Below are 12,431 nucleotides of genomic sequence, written 5' to 3'. Positions count from 1 at the left end.
TCCTCTTAGGGACTTCCCAAACAATCCATTTTATCACAATACTTGTGCAATTATTACCCATTTGTTGCAAGCAATCCAAGTAACTTCTCTCAAGTTTGCACTTCTGATGCCTTCTTCCCGCACTTGATGGATATTTTCTACCTTTGTAAGTCTTTCTTCAATTAGCATATATGTTGCTGTTCTGCCTGCTGTGTGGAATTGTGTTGTCATCCCTCATGACATCAAATAATTTTTTTATACCTTTTTCCATTGTTTAAAAAAAGAACTGCATCTCCAGTTGTGCTGAGCACTTGGAACATTTGACTACTTAGAAAAAGTTTTAAAAGCATGAAGTCTGTTGCTTTCCTCATCCACTACCCTGCTATTTTTTTTTAAAAAAACCACTCTTCATAAAAAAGAAACAATTCTTTGCTGATTTTATGCTGTTCAATTGTAAATAGCCAGTTGTAACTTAAAAAAAACAAAAACATTGCAGCAAAGCCATTTCCTTACTAAAGCAGACATAAGGTACTGCACTACTGGAGCTAGAGTTTGACTAGTATTAATGGTTATATTTTATTTAATTGCTTAAGAGTGGCTAGCTTTTGTATGGACATGCTCAGGTCCTTCAGTCAATCTGGAGGTCAATCTAATTCTGTGTGATTGACTTACATATAAATGGGCCAAGGATGGGGCCATAAATGCAGTTGACCTCAACTTTGTGATTCAGAAACAGGTCAAAGCACAAGACAAATGCCCGTTTCTGTTCTCTTGTATTGGGTAAAATCAGAGCATCATAAACTTCCTATATCCCAGGCCAGTAAAAAATTATTGGTGGTTTTTACTCCACAGTGGATGTTGAGATGATGATGATTAATTCATCTACCACCCTTTGTGAAAGACCAAAGGGTTGTTTACAACATAAAACATAAACAGTATATGTCAATATGATAGTTATTTAAAGTAGTGTAAAAGAGACATAATTAATTTGTTTTTGTAAATTAGCATAAGAAACAAATCATAATTTACAATGTAATGCATAAAACCTGTGCTATCACACCAGAATTCCATGTATTTTGGTTTTGGCCAGTGCTGCTGGGAGGTACACACTTTCTGTCTGAAGGCAGCAGTCCTTATTAGCCCCCCACTTCCCCATCAACAATTTTCCAGACCTATTCCGCCCCCCGCCACTCAATTTTGAAAAATAAACCAAACAAACTAAGACTTATTTTAATGTGTTTATTATGATAAGTAATCCATGTGCCTGTGATAGGCTACTGACTTTGTGTGGCTTTTGCTTGCTCATGTCACAACGTTGTTTATAGTCATAACAGGACTATAAGTCAGGACTAAGTCAGACATCTGGAATTACAGGGCAGAACTAGCTGCATAAGCTTCTGTACAGTACAGTGGTACCTCGGGTTAAGTACTTAATTCGTTCCGGAGGTCGAACCTGAAACTGTTCTTAACTTGAAGCACCACTTTAGCTAATGGGGCCTCCCGCTGCCGCCATGCTGCCGGAGCACGATTTCTGTTCTCATCCTGAAGCAAAGTTCTTAACCTGAGGTAATATTTCTGGGTTAGCGGAGTCTGTAACCTGAAGTGTATGTAACCGAGGTACCACTGTATATGGATGGCTCTGTCTCTCTTTGTGTCTCTTCTTTTAACTTGTGATATTCTTCTATGTTTAACTGTAAGTGAAATAAGCATAAGGGACAAAGGAAACTGTTTTATAGAGTCAGATCATTAGACCATCTATCTCAATACAGTATTGTATACAGTACACTGAAGGGCAGCAGCTTTCCAGCATTTCAGAAAGAAACATTAACAGCCCTACCTGAAAATGCAGGGATCAAACCTGCAGGTAGAACTGGGGGCGCTTGCTTTATATATGAAGGACCATGCTGGTAACAGCAAAGTCGCTGACTTACAGCATGGGGCTTTCATTTCTGCTGTAATTAAAAAAGAAAAGCTAGTGTCCAGCTATAGCAGCAAGGATGCGCACGGCTTATGGGGTATAATAAGGAACATTTGACAGCTGTCAAATAAGAGAAGGTCAATTGCTCAATTTCTCTGCCTTCCTTAGATCATTTGCTGATGCTCCCAATTGTATAGAAATGACCAGATCTGCGCAGTTGCCTCGATTTCTGATTTTCCATTGGGGAAAAAGTAATCACAGAAAACTGGTGCTTCACAGCAGTTATGAATGCCAGCTGTTGACTCCTTTAGCTGTAATTTCTTGCTCGACCGTCAGGACCGTTAGACAAAATGCTCAGATTGTATCAGCCAACGGTTCATGGGCTTAAGATCTCGGTCCCCTCTTTCGGGAAAACGGCAGGAGGGGAGGTGAATATCAAATCTGAGAACGACCTGGCCAGAACTAGCGCAGCTCCGGCGCGCCTAAGGTTGGAAAGTGCTCGGCTGCCACCACTCTTTCTACCTCAATGCCAGCGCGGAGCAGCGAGATTCTAGCGAAAAGATCCCGGGAAGAGGCGGGCGTCAGGCTAGCCTGAATGCGGACCGGCGCTTTCGATCTACTGCTCGGAAAGCGAGAGCCTCCGGCGCTTTCTCCAGCCGGAGGAGTGAAAGCCGCCATGGGCTGCGAGTCTCTCTTCACGGAAAGAGATGCCTGTAGAGCGTCATCGTTCTGGCATCTCTATGACGGAACCCTTGTAGCCATTGGACCGGAAGTTCCGGCGAGGAGCCTCGTTGGCCCTTCTAGCCTCCTTTGTGAGCAGTTCTGAAAGCGATCCTCGTCGCCTTCTGGCCGCAAAGTAAGGGCACTCTAGCTTCCTCGGTCGCTGCTCTGGGAGGCCGGAAGCGGAAATAGCGGAAACCACCGGCAGGGCCAGTTGGTACCCGGAAGCCACCGGGACGATGGCGGCTGGTTGGAGTTTGAGCCGCTCGGAACGGAAAGCGGCGGCTCGTGCCGAGTTCCTCCGGCAGGAAGAGCAGCGGGAGCGACGGAGACAGGTACCAGGACCTGCGGTTGGGGCGAGGGGGTTGTGGGTCTCGGTACCGCTTGTGGGCGCCGGTGTTTCTGCCTTGCGCCCACGCCCCCTTCTTCCCCATCAACCGCCCCCTTCCTCTGTCTCTCTCTTTCTCTCCCTCCCCGTCTCTTTCTCCCCCGCCGTTCGGCGCCAGGTGTCGCGGATCCTGCGCAAACCGGCGGCCGAGCGGAGCCCCGACGAGGCTGCGCTGCTCTCCGGCTGTCAGGAGATCGTTCGGGATCTGGAGCGACTTGGCAAGAAGCGCGAGAGGCTGCGGCGGCGGCTGGAGGAGGTGTGTGCGCCTTGCTAGCTATGCCCCCCCTCGATGCGTAAACGAGCGCGAGTGAGTACGGAGGAAGGAGGGTTTCTCGGCGGGGCAGCCACGTCAGTCGCTCGCCGGCGGCAGAAGCAACACCGAGTCACGCGTGGGGCACCCTAAGTGGGCGCTAGTCTGCAAACGAGCCTGTAAACCTTTACGGTGCTACAGCGACGCTTCACTTCTGTTGGGATTAGAGTGAAGGAGTGAGCTAGTGAGAAGGACGGAGGGGATGAGCACCTGGTATTACCCATGTATACATTTATCTCGCTTGTTCAAGTACTACCCCCGGGTGACAAAACACACAGTGGAAAGTATGTGGCCTGCTTAAGAAATATGTTGTCCAAAGTAAATTCTTTCCTACACTGCTTAGTGTGGCTTGCCTAGGCCTCTGATTATTCTATTTTTACTACCTGAGAAAACTTACTCAATTTAATTTTTTAAATTTAATATATTTAGGCTGTTTTTCTGGGCAAATGTCCATCCATGGCAGCTTGTGTTCAAAACCTATATACACTTGGAACTATCCTTTAACAGCAACCCCCACCGTTTTTTAAAGCAGAGCCAGGAAGAACATAGTTCAGTCAGACCATTATCTAGCTGATATATGTCATATTCGGAAGACCAGTTAAAAAGTGAAAAGTGTTTCTGAAAACCCTGCAGTGTAATTTGACTGAGGGCTTTATTTTCCTACAGGCAGGGGAGCCAGTTGCTGTTAGAGTAGCATTTAAGTTGGCTTTCAGTTGTTACAAAATCAAACTTCTGCTACAGCCCAAAGTTGATTTGGTCCATGTGCTTGAAAGTAAGTTCTGTTACATCAGAACGCCTTCTAAAGAGAAATGTTTAGGGTTAATGCTCTTGTTAGCCATCTCCTTGTTCTTGATGAGCTGGTCCCCCCTCACTTATTCCCACATGTCATTAATGTATCCTGTTTCTGACATGTAAGATGTTTCTACTGAAGCTCGCTCTTCTATTTAATGTCCTCCTTTACAAAGCTTGTATAGAGTTGAGGACAAAAGAAAGAGAGCAAAGGGAAGAGACTAAAAGACATGGCTGAGTTTATGTCATGTGATTAGAATTGTACAGGGCTTAGCTGAAGTGGTCCTTTGGAAATAATTTCAGTCCCTCATTCATCCACTCTTAGGTTTGTGATGAACCTGAAGAGTTGAAAAGAAAAGTCAGTAAGCTCTCTGCAGCTGTGCAGGGAGCAAAGCATCTCATCATTTACACAGGAGCTGGCATCAGTACGGTAAGACTGTGTGGTTGGCTGTTCTGAAATCACCTGGTACAAGATCCTATAGTGGTTTGTATTTATTAGTGTGTGGCTACACATTATGTTCACCATGCAAGAGCAGTCCAGCTCTGACTCTTGAGAATCCTGTAGGCTCCCTCAGCAACAGATAAATATAGAAGAAACTGTATTCAAACTACTTTTGTTCCCTCCTAGGGACAATTACCTGTTAATGAGAGAGGTAAGCAAAAATAAAACCAGCTTTTTCATCCATGCATGTTTGATTGTGATTCCTGTCCAGTGTTCTCTGTCTGTTGTTTGGGGAGTTTGCAGAACAAGAAGAGCTAGACTGCTCTCTTGTGGTGAGTATAACATGTAGTGTGACTCTTGATGTGAGTTGGGCCACATTCACAAGTGAAACAGAACAACTGTTTTGAACTTATGAAAATAGTTTGTTGTAGTATTGTTAACAGCTTTCTTATTTAGAGGTAGGGAAGAGGCACTCCCAATCTGAAGTATGGGAAATGTGGACACTGAGATGATGGAACAACTGTTTTGAATGTATGCAGGAAAATGGGAAGCTGACTTATATGCAGTCATAGAATTGGTGTGTCTAGCTGAGTATTGCCTATTCTTTTTGTAAGCTGATTTGGGTTTTTTCTACTATCAAATGGTATATAGATTTCATGAAATAAATAAATATACTGACTGACAGCGACTTTTCAGCACTTCAGATGAGACTTTTGTAGCCCAATTGAAGCTGTGACCTTTTGCATGCCAGGCACAGGTGGTGGTGACAACGTTGTGAAGTTGCATGAAATATTGATTTCAGGATTTCAGAAGCATTTTTAACTGATTGGGTGGGAATTCTGGCGTCTCAGAATTCATTTGATTTTGCATTGGATAGTTAATTAGTTGCCTGACCCCCTTTGAGATAGATTAAGGTTTTGCCATAGAAGAGGTTGTGTTAGAACTACTCTGGCTAATAAGTGGGTGACATGCTAAATACGTTAAAGGAACGCCAGTTTTAACTGTCACTTTGATTCCTCGTGTCTCGGAGAAACCACTAGCATTTTGCATGCCCACCTAAGAACCAGCCTACATAGCCAGTCTGCATATTATGTTGCTTCATGTTAAGGAACATGTCTCTTTCAATCTAGAATACAGAAGACGCCTTTCAGAAAGCTGTCTCTAACAGGAAAGATGCAGAATCATCATGTTCTTGCCTCTGGCTGTCCCATGTTATTGGGAAGAAAAGAGCATTTTATCAGACTTGCCTTTGGCAAAGCAGCTGTTGGACAGTGGGAGATGCTGTTTGGCTGGCTGGGTTTTTCCATTCTGTTATGTTGTGCAACTACTGTATTTTTTCGTGTATAAGACGAGGATTATTTATTTAAAAATTAAGTTAAAATTTGGGGGTCTTATACACAGATAGTGCAGTGTGGTGACGGGTGATAGGTTGCAGGAGATTGTCATCTTTGATTGGGTGGTTGATTGGTGGATGCGGCAAGATCTGTTGTGGCTTTGCTGCCGCTGCGGCAATTTGGTGGGCAATTGGTGAGTGCTCTTGGCGACCGTGCTTATGATTGATGTCATCGGCAATGCGTGAGAATGTCTGGCAATACAGTTATTGTTCTATAAGCTCTGTAACTGGGCAATCCCCCTCAAAAAAAGTTCAACAACTCTGGGCAAGCCTCCCCCCAAAAAGCTTAACAACTCTTGGCAATCTCCTCCCATTTTCTTAATTTGGAGTCCCCCAAAATAGAGGGCGTCTTATACACAGGGGCGTATACTGTATATACATGGAAAAATAATCTGCCTTGGCAATTTGGGAGGCAGAAGAGCAGGGCAGATGAATCACATGTTTGCCATGTGAGCAGCATATGAACCTTAAGTGCCCTAGCTAGGAAGAAGTTTGGAATAAGATTTTTCCTGATGGAGAAAGATGTTGAGGCCATTTCTCAGGCAGATTTCAGTATGGTGTTAGTTGACCGATGGGGGTGGGTGCTTGCATAAGGAAGGGCCTTCAGTTTTGGATGATGGTAGCAGTGGAGAGATGTCTGAGCAGGAGACTATGGGGGTTGGCAGGGCTTTTAGGATGTGACAGACAAAGTTGCTGATGAGTGTGTATTGCTGAAGGTCCCTTTTCTCTTATGTCTCCTGGTAACACAGGCAGCCTCAATTCCTGACTACAGAGGCCCTAATGGGGTGTGGACAATGCTGCAGAAAGGGAGGAGTATCAGGTAACCAAAACTTGACCGTTCAGATGCTTGCCTGGTGCTTGGGAAATTTCTTAGAAGATCATTTCGGCCTCCTCAGAGAAGGCTCCACTGGAACATGTGAGATTGACTACCGATATTTAATACAGTTTTTATCTCCACTTGCCAGGGCTGTGGATCTGAGTGAGGCAGAGCCCACACTCACCCACATGAGCATCGCCTGTTTGCACAACCACAAACTGGTAAGGCTGCATATTAGTCAATCCTATACTCCCGGGGGCAAAAAGAGATGGCACCAGTGGGGAACATAGTTGAGGCATTAAATGTGAAATGGATATTATGTCTGGAGAATCTGGGATGCTGGAGAGCCTCTCAGTGCACAGGATAAGGCCATGTACACCCTCCCTGCACAAATACTGTATTGTTAGACAAAGTGAATCAGATATGGGGCTTAGAGTAGCAGGAAGATAGACAGTCTTTGTATGTGTGTTGGAGGCTGGCACTGAGGACTCTGAAAATGAACCTCCCTGTTAGTTACTTGGTTCCTGCACAGGATTGAATTATAGGTTGAACTGATAGCACATAAATAGATATTACTTGCTGTAAAAGGCAGCAGAAATCCACGAAGAATTAACAGGTTTGTGGCATATTGTATGGGAGGTTTATAGGCTGCTTAACACACTCTGTACTTTCTAGGTTACTTTAAAAGACTGCGGTATGACACTGTATATTGACAGCACCATAGAAGTGATGCGGCATGTGGGTTAGAAATACATAGCGTTAATTTTGGCGCACTCCTTCAAGAGCTGTCTGCTCTTGAATGCAATTTCTTAAATTAGGAAATGATGGATTCGGTACCAGTCTGCGAAACCACCCAACTTGTTGACGATATTCTCTCATTTTGAATGCAAGGCTATGCTGTCTTTTATCATTAACTCTGCTACTTTCGCTAATTGGCACCTCAAATAGAGGTGAAACCTTAGTGCTCCCTCCTGTTGAGCAGTTATTGTCCACCCATGCTTTATCAGGCAACCACATTTAGCCACTGTCTCTCTGCTCCTGCTAATCAGCTATATCTCCTCCAGCTATTTTGGCAGAGCAGTGAGAAAGGGAGGGGAAGGTTGACTATTTAACATGCAAACTGTGCAGATCATATCTTAACTGCTGATAAAGGGAAACAAGAAGTGACTTGCTTTTAACTCTACTTTCTCCATGCTTAACACTCTTGTTTTCCCTGTTTAGGTAAAGCATGTGGTGTCACAAAACTGTGATGGGCTCCACTTGCGCAGTGGGCTCCCTCGGGAAGCCCTCTCTGAGCTGCATGGAAACATGTATATAGAGGTGAGCATATGCAGAGAGTGGGGCTTGGTGTACCATTGTACCATAGGGAATGATAACACAGGTTCTGTGCTTCCATTCAAAATTAGGTTTGCACATCCTGCACACCCAATCGTGAATACGTGCGAGTGTTTGACGTGACGGAGCGCACAGCCTTGCACAGGCACCATACCGGCAGAGTGTGCCACAAATGTGGGGCACAACTAAGAGATACAATTGTGCACTTTGGGGAGAAGGGCATCTTGCAGCAGCCCTTGAACTGGGAGGCAGCAATAGAGGCTGCAAGCAAAGCAGATGTGATCCTGTGCTTGGGATCTAGCTTGAAGGTAAGGCAGGAGAAAATGTCATTCGATGTACAATTGTACTATACTCTGTAGTGGTTTTATTTCAAAAATTATAGAATTATATTGGAATCGGCAGACTGACACCTCAATTTATAGTCTTTAAGGTTTAGTGTGAAAGTGTTTGCTGCAATGCAGGCACAAATATGTATGTATTTCCCCCTTTGGAGCTTCATAGAAATGTAACAATAGAAGTTTCTGCAACATAGGCACAAATATGTATGCATTTCCTCCTTTGGAGCTTCTTAGAAACGTAACAATACAATCCTTTGAGAATATTTTCCTGTGTCATTGGTTATAGCCAAATATATGCCAGGGGAAGGTTATGGAAACAGATTTCAAATATCTGGTCAAAGATAGGAAGCTCTTTAAAAAAATTAAGTCTGAAAAGGCAAGCATTTCATAAAGCAACTTGGTTTGTATGAATGTCTTGGCTTGCATTCCCCGCTCCCCTTTTCAATTAGAGATTAAAGCAGGAGTGGGAAATCTTTGACCCTACAGACATTGGTGAACTGCAATTCCCATCAGCTCTAGCAAGCATGGCTGATGGCCAGGGATGACGAGAGTTGTAGTTCAGCAACATCTGGCGAGCCAAAGGTCCCCAAACCTGGATTAAAGTAAGGATGTATACAGTTAAGTGGTTCATAGCTAAATAACCCAGGATATATATTTTTTAAGTTTCCCAATAAGGCAGTTTGTATTATTTCAACATGTTAGTGTTTGCCTCTCTATGTAAATGAGAAATGTAAGAATGAACTAAAGGATACCTGAACTGGCCCAATACCATATTTGAGTAGATCACTATTTTTTAAATATAATCATATAAATCCAGAATGTGTATTCTGGATCTCTTACAGTTAAAATACAGTGGACCCATAACTTGTGGTGGTGTTGGGGTTGTGTTCCAAGCATAGCACATAAAGCCAAAATTGCATATAGTCAAAACATGTTGGGAATGCCAAAGGTTTCCTGGACACCTCCATTATTATTATTATTATTATTATTATTATTATTATTATTATTATTATTTTATTTTAATTGCCAAGGGTGTCGAGCTGAATGCGCACAAGTTAAATGTGCATAACTTGCAGGTCTGCTGTATAGCTTTATTGCTGTTAGATCCTGACACTTGCTAGAGAGCGCAATAAGGAAAGGCCCGTCTAGTCCAGCATGCTTTGCAACAATCCCAGTAACTAGCTGTTACTAGATGTTCCATCAGGAATTGGCCAGTGTTTTACCAAAGGACCATGTCCTGCTTACACTTCTCCCCATCCATCTCCATACTTCAGGGTGTTTTGAGAAAGTATTTTAAGTTTAGAAAGTGTTTCATGTTTCTTGCCAAGTGGGACTGTAGTCCTCTAAGTACATTTCCCTGGGAGGAAGCCGCATTGGAGCTTGACGCCTAGGCCTGTTTTACTGCACGACTTCCGTCTAGCTGAGGTAATAGCTAGCTGAGGTGACTGCTAGTTATGTGTATTTTAATAGTTGCAATACCTGCAAGAGTGTTTGGTTCGAGTCTTTTGGGCATGCTAGCCATTGGACTAGAAATAGGATCAATTAAATTTTAGCAAAAGCCTGTGTGTTGCCCATCATCACTCCAGACAGTACACTTTAGATGTTTACTGGGACTGGTCATTTGCATCTCATAGAAATTCTGCTACAGATGTTGAATCTTGCAAAAGCCTTGGCAACCATGTAATCCTGGAAGTTGGTACCAGAAGACTGTTCCTGCTTCCCACATCCCTTCTAAGTAGTTTGCAGTAGGCATTGGTTAAAGCTGAACACAAATGACTAAAGATGAACTGTGTTGCCAAGTATCTCAAAGTTTGAGACTCCTTCCCTCTTCTAGCACTGATGAATATTTTGGTTGTGTTGTCCTTCTCACAACAGGTTTTGAAGAAGTATCCACATTTGTGGTGCATGAGCAAACCACCCAGACACCGCCCTAAACTCTACATTGTAAATCTCCAGGTTAGTTTGAGCCTTGTCATTTATGGGCAGAGCAATTTGCTCTGGTGATATATGCAAGTGTATATGATTACTTTAGTTGCTTCCGTGTGTTTATAGGGTAGGACCAAAGTTCAAGGTTTATTCCGTCATGCAGCTGGACAAATTTTGTGCATTATCAAAAAATTGCGCAATGTGAAATATGTTTTTGTGCAGTTGGGCGTATGGGATTGAATAAAGAGCTAAGTAGTTTCTAAAAGAGAAATAGATAAGAAAAGAAATGTTTAGGTTTAAAGGATATAAAAAAAATAAGCACTTGACGTGTCTGAGTAGAATGTATGGTAATGAATGTAACATCCCTATGGACCAAAACTCTCTTCATTGATTGGTCCATGGCTGATAACACACTCCTATTCCATGTTGTCACCGGCAACCTCAGCAGCACCAGCTAGCAAGGGGGCTGCAGGGCGGAGCTCTTCAGCTCTGCTCGCTGATAGGTTGGAATGAAGGGGCAATAGCTTGGCGACCTTCCCAAGTGGCATTTGTGGTGCCCCATGAGCATCGAGCATGGCAGAGAGTGGGACTGGGAATTAATCAGGAGCAAGTATCTTTGTTAAAGCCCATGCAGAGGGCTCCGTAGCAACCAGCCGTTGCCCAAATCTGCTCCTCAGTCTGCCCAGGCGAACATTGGGAGATTTTCTGGGCCAGGGAGCACTCGGTTTTTTTAATCTTGAATTTTTGTGCCCAGGGCAAAAACCCCTGTGGCCCCATCCATGCTATGCCACTGCCTAGAAGCCATCTGGTGGATTCCTACTTATCATTGGTTGAAAGTAATTCTGTAACAAGCCCACATTGTCAGATTTCAAATAAATTTTTATGTTGTTCACATGTTTATATTGAAGTTTTGTTCCTTTGCCATGGGATAAACATGTTACCAACGTTTTTACAATAAAAGTGAAAACCTAGTACGTGACACATGAGGATCATTGTGAATGTCATGGTAGCAGTGCTAAGTCAGTTCACTTCATTCACAGTATTACTGTTCTGTCTACAGTGGACACCAAAGGATGATCTGGCAGCCCTGAAACTTCATGGGAAATGTGATGATGTGATGAAGCTATTAATGGATGAGCTGGGACTTCCCGTCCCTTGCTATGACAGGTCAGCAAAGATAATGCTCGGCTTGAGCACTGTGCCCTTATGCACTAATACTTCACTCTTGTAGATAGTTTTTTGAATGAGCAGATTCTAAATGTAGGTTCTTCTACATTTAATCTAAATGTTGGTTCTTCTCTGCTTATACAATATCATACACAGATGCTTATAATTAAATATAGCTTCTTGTTTCTTCATAATGTGATGTAATTTAAACATGGCTTTTATCAGGAAAGAATATGCACTGAACATACTTGCACTTGTGAGGACTTGCAGTCCAGCCCTGTTTTACTGGAGTATATCATGCATGGTTCTAAACACACCCTTTCACTTGATACTTGGGCTTTATGGTAATTCTCTGCGTGCTGGAAACTTAATATTACATATTATTGTGCTTGCAGAACAAAGGACCCCATTTTCTCTTTGGCTGTTCCTCTGCAACCTGAAGAAGAAGGCAGTCATAGCAGGAGAGCTGTGGCTCCACCAGTAGGTCTTCATGAAGTGCAGCTGGGAGAGCAACAGCAGACACCCGTGGGACCCCTTTCTGGCGGCTGGTTTGGCAGGGGCTGTGCAAAAGGCACCAAGAAAAGAAAAGTGTCTTGATAATGGCATTATAAGGGTGTGTTTTTTAACCTTGAGGACCAACTGAAGTTGCTAAAATCAGGACAAGACCTTACACCTGCACTGGATTTGACCAGAATTGCTGGGCTAACTGGAAAAACACAGCTGCTATTTTCATAAATGTTTTGTACAACTACTCAGTTTGTAAACAGAGGCTGAAGCCTAGCTTGGTTTCTGCTATGGCTGAGGAGAGGTTGGTATTTAATACTCAGGGCTGTCAATTATTAAATATTATTAATAAAATAAAACAATAAAAGGCAATGGTCGTGGTTTTTGTAGCACACAGCTTATATT

At 43.3% G+C, this 12,431-nt stretch overlaps 1 protein-coding gene across 3 annotated transcripts; it reads left to right on the top strand.

Moving 5' to 3' along the window:
* The first annotated feature begins 2,749 nt into the window (after positions 1-2,749).
* Positions 2,750-12,398, top strand: SIRT7 (sirtuin 7). 3 transcript variants are annotated; one of them, XM_082211124.1, is made up of 10 exons: positions 2,750-2,952; positions 3,124-3,261; positions 4,430-4,534; positions 6,689-6,759; positions 6,905-6,977; positions 7,978-8,076; positions 8,163-8,399; positions 10,305-10,385; positions 11,416-11,522; positions 11,918-12,398. In XM_082211124.1, exons 1-10 carry the CDS (start codon positions 2,857-2,859, stop codon positions 12,117-12,119), a joined length of 1,209 nt encoding a protein of 402 aa, XP_082067250.1. In that variant the 5' UTR covers positions 2,750-2,856; the 3' UTR covers positions 12,120-12,398. The 3 variants fall into 3 exon arrangements, with proteins under 3 accessions (XP_082067250.1, XP_082067249.1, XP_082067251.1); XM_082211123.1 differs by having other exon boundaries at positions 2,750-3,261; XM_082211125.1 differs by lacking the exons at positions 2,750-2,952; positions 3,124-3,261 and adding an exon at positions 3,280-3,312.
* The last annotated feature ends 33 nt before the right edge of the window (positions 12,399-12,431 follow it).

This window comes from Podarcis vaucheri (assembly GCF_965113315.1).
Source record: "Podarcis vaucheri genome assembly, chromosome: 2".
Classification (NCBI taxonomy): Eukaryota; Metazoa; Chordata; class Lepidosauria; order Squamata; family Lacertidae; genus Podarcis; species Podarcis vaucheri.
This window is presented reverse-complemented; position numbering and strand designations above follow the sequence as displayed.

Bases quoted from the DNA above. Each gene is read 5' to 3' on its own strand.
- SIRT7 (XM_082211123.1), top strand. From the start codon at position 2,857: ATGGCGGCTGGTTGGAGTTTGAGCCGCTCGGAACGGAAAGCGGCGGCT. The intron at 8,077-8,162 runs GTGAGCATATGC...ATTCAAAATTAG, and splicing joins ATGGAAACATGTATATAGAG to GTTTGCACATCCTGCACACC. The intron at 8,400-10,304 runs GTAAGGCAGGAG...TTCTCACAACAG, and splicing joins GCTTGGGATCTAGCTTGAAG to GTTTTGAAGAAGTATCCACA.